Here is a 6,000-nt window from a genome sequence, read left to right as displayed (position 1 = left end):
TTAAACTTACAAAAAATATTAAAATGTATACAAAAACAAATTAGAAGATTAATCATAATAAAGTCTGTTACAATAGAGAAGGTTTAGTATGTATTTAATTTTACATTTGTTTGCTTTATTTCTGTACCTGAAATGATGATGATGATGTTCGTCCATCGTTTTCGAAGAGGACCTAGACATCTAACGGGTTGTGGGCTGTCCACGGTGTGTCCGCAGGTGGCTGGTAAGGCCGATACGGGCACGGAATGATCTGCCGCATGTCGGGCAGACATGTGTGGGCACCACTGTTGCAGCATTTGCAGCTCTGGCTTTACGGAGTGCTCGCTTCTCTTGTGCTATAGTTGTCCTTCTAGCTTCAGATGTCTGGCAGCCTTGGTGGATCAGCATGCGCCATGTCGATCGGTCTTGTGCCAGGGTTTCCCAGGAGGGTGGTGTCAATATCCAGGGACTTGAGAGAGGTCCATCGTTTTCGAAGAGGACCTAGACATCTAACGGGTTGTGGGCTGTCCACGGTGTGTCCGCAGGTGGCTGGTAAGGCCGATACGGGCACGGAATGATCTGCCGCATGTCGGGCAGACATGTGTGGGCACCACTGTTGCAGCATTTGCAGCTCTGGCTTTACGGAGTGCTTGCTTCTCTTGTGCTATAGTTGTCCTTCTAGCTTCAGATGTCTGGCAGCCTTGGTGGATCAGCATGCGCCATGTCGATCGGTCTTGTGCCAGGGCTTCCCAGGAGGTGGTGTCAATATCCAGGGACTTGAGAGAGGCTTTCAGCGTATCTTTGTATCACTTCTTTTGTAACCCTGTGCGATCGCTTTCCTTGAGACAGCTCACCATAGAAGAGCTGTTTGGGTATGTGGTGGTCTGGCATCCTTACAACATGGCCTGCCCAGTGTGTCTGGGCTTTCATCAGTAGGGTGTGAACTGACGGCAGGCCTGCTCTGGAGAGGACTTCTGTGTCTGGCACCTTGTCCTGCCACCTGATCCTCAGAAGTCTGCAGAGGCAAGTCGTGTGGAAGTGGTTCAATTGCCTAGCGTGCCTCCTGTATACAGTCCAAGTCTCACTGGCATACATCAGGGTAGTCAGCACTACTGCCCGGTAGACTTTAAGCTTTGTAGCAAGGCTTATTCCACGGCGGTCCCACACGTTGGTCCGCAGTCCGCCGAATGCAGAGCTTGCCTTGGCAATTCTGCAGTTGACTTCGATGTCAATTGTCACTGCGCGGGAGAGGGTGCTGCCAAGGTATGTAAATGGTCCACTGCTTGCAGCTTTTATCCCTTCACTTTGATGGTGGGCTCTTCGTATTGGGCTTTCGGAGCTGGCTGGTGCATCACTTCGGTTTTCTTTGTGTTAATAAGGAGGCCGAAGTTGTCGCATGCTGCTGTGAATTTGTCCATGCTGGCTTGCATTTCCTGCTCTGATCCAGCATTCAGGGCACAGTCGTCAGCAAAAAGGAGGTCTCGTAGCACAGTCTCCTTTATCTTGTTGACAGCCTGGAGTCTTCGCAGGTTGAACATTTTCCCATCTGTCCTATATCTCAAGCTGACTCCCAAGGAACTGTTCTGAAAGGCGTCTGACAGCATGGCTGAAAACATCATGCTGAACAGGGTCGGTGCCAACACGCACCACTGCTTGACGCCGTTTGTGATGGGAAAGGCCTCTGAAGCTTTTCCGTCGTCCAGAACACGAGCCGTCATGCCATCGTGGAACTGACGTACCATCAGAATGAATCTGTCAGGGCACCCAAACTTCGACATAAGCGCATTATCTTTATTATTTATTATTAATTATTAGACCTTCGTGACTGACATTGTCAAAAGCCTTGGTGAGATCCACGAAGATGGTGCACAGTTCACGATTCTGCTCTTGACACTTCTCCTGGAGCTGTCGGGCTGCGAAGATCATGTCCACCGTGCCACGCTCTTTACGGAAGCCGCACGCTCTCGGGTAGTAGACCCTGTTCCAGGTGGTCAGTCAGGCGATTCAGCAACACTCGTGCAAGGATCTTGCCTGCAATGGAAAGCAGTGATATTCCTCTATGATTATCGCAGACTTGACGATTTCCTTTCCTCTTATAGAGGTGTACAATGGACGCGTCTTTCAGTTCCTGAGGAATGGATCCTTGATTCCAGAAGGACTGGAACAGCTGAGTGAGTTTGTCGACAAGCACTGCACCACCAGTCTTATAGACTTCCGCTGGGATCGTGTCAGATCCTGGGGCCTTGCCACTGGACATCTGGCTGATGGCCTGTAAGGTTTCAGTCTCTGATGGTGGGACGTCCAGGCTGTAGTTGATATCCGCCTGGGGCATTCTGTCAATCGCCTCATTATTGATGGAAGATGGGCGGTTCAGTATGGATTGGAAGTGCTCAGCCTAACGCTGTAGAATCAGAGTCCTCTCAGTAATGAGAGTTACACCATCTGAGTCCAGTATAGGGGAGCTCCCTGAGGGCTGAGGTCCATACAAGGATCTGAGGGCTTCATAGAACATTTTGGCATCGTTTCTATCAGCAGACTTCTGGATTTCATCTGCTTTGGCACTCAACCAGGAGTCCTGCATCTTGCGAAGCTTGCTCTGTACTGTCCTGCGAGTGTTATTGAAGGCATTTTTCTTAACTGTTGACGACGGGTCGTTCTGATGAGCACGGTGAAGGTGGTACTTTTCAGCAAGTAGGGCCTTGATCTCTTCATCGTTTTCGTCAAACCAGTCCTGCTGTTTCCTGTGTGAGGGTCCAAGAACCTTTAGTGCAGAAGAATGCACAATATCCCGGAAGCGTTCCCAGTCCTTCTCAGCAGTTCCCTCTAATTGCAGCTCTGAGAGTTGGTTGTCAAGATCTTCTGCTAGTGAAGCTGCTGTGTTGGGGTTCCTCATGTTTGCTGACATTGATCTTTTTAATCACAGCTTTGTTTCCTGCAGCAATAAAACTGCTAGTATAATTTAATGCAGGTGTTTTTGAACTTTGCTGATTTAAAACATGATCAAAATACTATCTATTTTGATGCCAAAATTTCAAATAAGAGAGGAAGTGACAAATATCGGTATCGGAATCGGCCAATAAGTGTCTGTTAAAATCGGTATCGGCCCCAAAAACTCCTATCGTTGCATCCCTGACTGTAACACATACACATGCATGGAACTTAACAAATCCCACACTAATTAACAGACAGTGTCTCGGGGGGCTTTGTTACTTGTCGCACATTGTCACATAAAAGCCGTACAGATGGATGAAAGGCATGCTTACAGTCTGAAATACACAAGCAATGAAAAAAAGTTTTACTTAATTACTGTTATTTGCATACTGATAAATTTACTGCTTTTTTAAAACTGATTTATTGGTCACAAACATCCAGTGTTTCTTGGAACAATGTTGGTAGTTTTCAGTAGGTTTGTATGTTTAGAGAGGAGAAAACTCACTTCTGATGGAAATGTCACTGACTTGTTTTAGCCATTGCAGTTCTAGAAAGGAAGAGTTGTTGTATTGCTCCAGGACATGAAGAACATTTTACCATGAAAAAGAAAAATGTCTGATGACTTTTAAATGAGTTCCCCTTCTGACGCTCTATTTCGAAACTCTGGGTGACATTTACAGAAAATTACTCTTTAAAGGTGAAGCATGTAATTCCTGCACCACTACTGGCAGTAAACAGATAAAAAAAAAAATAATAATACAAAAAAAAGTTTCCAAGTAGGTTTCCCCAAAACATTTTTAAGGTCATTCAGGGTCACCCTGATTTTTTATTTATTTTATTTTTTAATTGAAATTGACTGTGATCTTTTCTTTGACCTTTAGGGTCATAAATGTGACCCCAATGCCAGGTGACCTTCAGAGGGAAAACACAGATGACGTTGTGCAGGACGAGCACCTAAGTGACCAGGAAAATGCCCCTCCGATTCCTTCTGGCCGGCCAGCTGATGGCAGCCAGTTACCTACGGATGCAGATGGATGGGAGGAGACAGACTTTAATCGAAACAAACTCCGGATTAACCTTGGAAAGGTGCTGCAACCGAGTAAACATAATAATCCATTTGAAGTTTTATAAATCAATTTCACTTAAATTTTCTTTGATTTTATGTTGCAGGGAGGTCAAGAGGAAGATGGTAGCCGGGGTGTGTGTCCTGTGTCACCACAAAGGGGTTTTGACTCTCCGGGTGTGCAGGTGCACTCGCTCAGGTACCGACAGGTCAACAGCCCTGAATCTGACCGCATATCTGCTGCTGATGGACGGGATGGTTATGGACAACGGTGGGTCATAAATTTACTTTAGATTTGTCCAGATTTTGTATTGACTGATCCAATCAGATGTTAAAAGAAGAACTATCCATTTAATAATTTTAATTTTACTGTTTTGAGTCATAATAATGTGATGTTGTTTTTGCACATTGATATTTATCTGTTAAGTTAAAATTTTAAAGAGATAATAATATAATGATAAAGAGATAATAATACATCGTGTTGGCTATTTTTCACTGGTAAAGTTTTAATTCACTGCATTATTCAAATAAAGATGAGTATTCACACTACCGTTTGAAATTTTGGGATCACTAAGAATTTTTAGTTTTGAAATAAATAAATAAGACATTTGTTCAGGAAGGTCATTTTGTACTTTCTATTCATCAGAAAAAAAGCATCATGACTGTTTTCAACCTTAATAATAAGAAATATATTTCTTGAGCACCAAATCAGCAGATAATAATGATTTCTGAAGGATCATGTGACTGGAGTAATTAAAATTCTGCTTTTCCATCTCAGGAATAAATTACATTTCAAAATATAGGCCTATTAAAATAGAAAACAGTTATTTAAAATTATAATAATATTTCACGATATTACTGTTTTATTGTGTTTTTGATCAGATAAATGCAATAAAAGTCTACTTTTAAAAAGACTTCTTTTAAAAATTGTACTGACCCCAAACTTTTAAAAGGTAGTGTTTATAATCCAATCAAATTATATAAATACATATAATGTTGACCTATGAAGTAATGTGATTTATTACATAATATTTCGGTCATATTTTTATGTACTTGTATATGTTCTTCTTTGTATCATTTCGCATTATAAATTCATAATTTATTCCTGTCTCAGCTCTCGAATGGACATCCTGGGTTCTCCTTCTCGACACGTTTACTCCTCGCAGCCTGCTCAGATGCTGTCCGTCGACGGTTACCGTGGAGACCGCGGTCGTAATGAGGCCTCTGCATCAGTGGACCAGGAAGCCCACAGCAATGCCTTCATCCGCTCCGTCCCACTTGCGGAAGAAGAGGACTTTGACAGCAAAGAGTGGGTTATCATAGACAAAGAAATGGAGCTCAGAGACTTCCACCACCTCCCAGGGGCTGAGCCCACCACATCCGGCACTACGGATGAGGAACCAGAGGAATTACGCCCTCTGGAGGAAGGAGAAGAGCGGCGGAGACATAGAGGGACAGATCTGTCAGTCAGACCCAAGACGTCACATGGCGACCATACTACACGAGGCATGCTGCCTCTTACAGAGGAGGAGGCATCCAGGAGGAGCGGGAAAGGCCAGTCAACATCAGCGGAGAGCCCTGTGCAGTCGCCCTGTCACTCGCTACCCTCTGGACGGCCGCGGCGGGGAGAGTCAGACCCCAATGGACCTCAGAGACAGGTAAGATTATCCTGACTAAGATGCACTGACATTCTTATGCTAAAGATGGAGAGCGTTGGTGGGATTGAGGTGAATGAGGCTGAAAATATTTGATGGTGGTAAAGAAATCATGAGGTCCAGTTAGAAGAGCTATTATAATTTGTTTGTTTACATACTATTTATATTTTGCATGCAATGTTTTCAAGCTCATGACATGTTGAAGAAAAATGGTCTGGATCAGATATTTAAAATTAAATCAGGAAAGGGATGTTTATTGATAAGAAACCTGCACTTATCAGCTGAGTAATGGATTTTAGCTAGCTAATAATGAAATTAATGATAATGAAATATCACAATAGATGGCAGGAACATTATAATGTAATTTAATGT

General features: G+C 43.6%; 1 protein-coding gene across 2 annotated transcripts in view; it reads left to right on the top strand.

The window, feature by feature from the left end:
• Positions 1 to 6,000, top strand: part of LOC107695066 (tau-tubulin kinase 1-like) — a 33,260-nt gene that overhangs the window by 16,499 nt on the left and 10,761 nt on the right. For both annotated transcript variants that reach the window (XM_016494853.1, XM_016494852.1), the window contains exons 11-13: positions 3,792 to 3,996; positions 4,081 to 4,244; positions 5,088 to 5,631. In XM_016494853.1, coding sequence (XP_016350339.1) covers positions 3,792 to 3,996; positions 4,081 to 4,244; positions 5,088 to 5,631 — 913 coding nt within the window. The remainder of the gene's footprint in view (positions 1 to 3,791; positions 3,997 to 4,080; positions 4,245 to 5,087; positions 5,632 to 6,000) is intronic.

This window comes from Sinocyclocheilus anshuiensis, unplaced genomic scaffold (assembly GCF_001515605.1).
Source record: "Sinocyclocheilus anshuiensis isolate Anshui unplaced genomic scaffold, SAMN03320099.WGS_v1.1 scaffold26, whole genome shotgun sequence".
NCBI classification, from domain to species: Eukaryota; Metazoa; Chordata; class Actinopteri; order Cypriniformes; family Cyprinidae; genus Sinocyclocheilus; species Sinocyclocheilus anshuiensis.
This window is presented reverse-complemented; position numbering and strand designations above follow the sequence as displayed.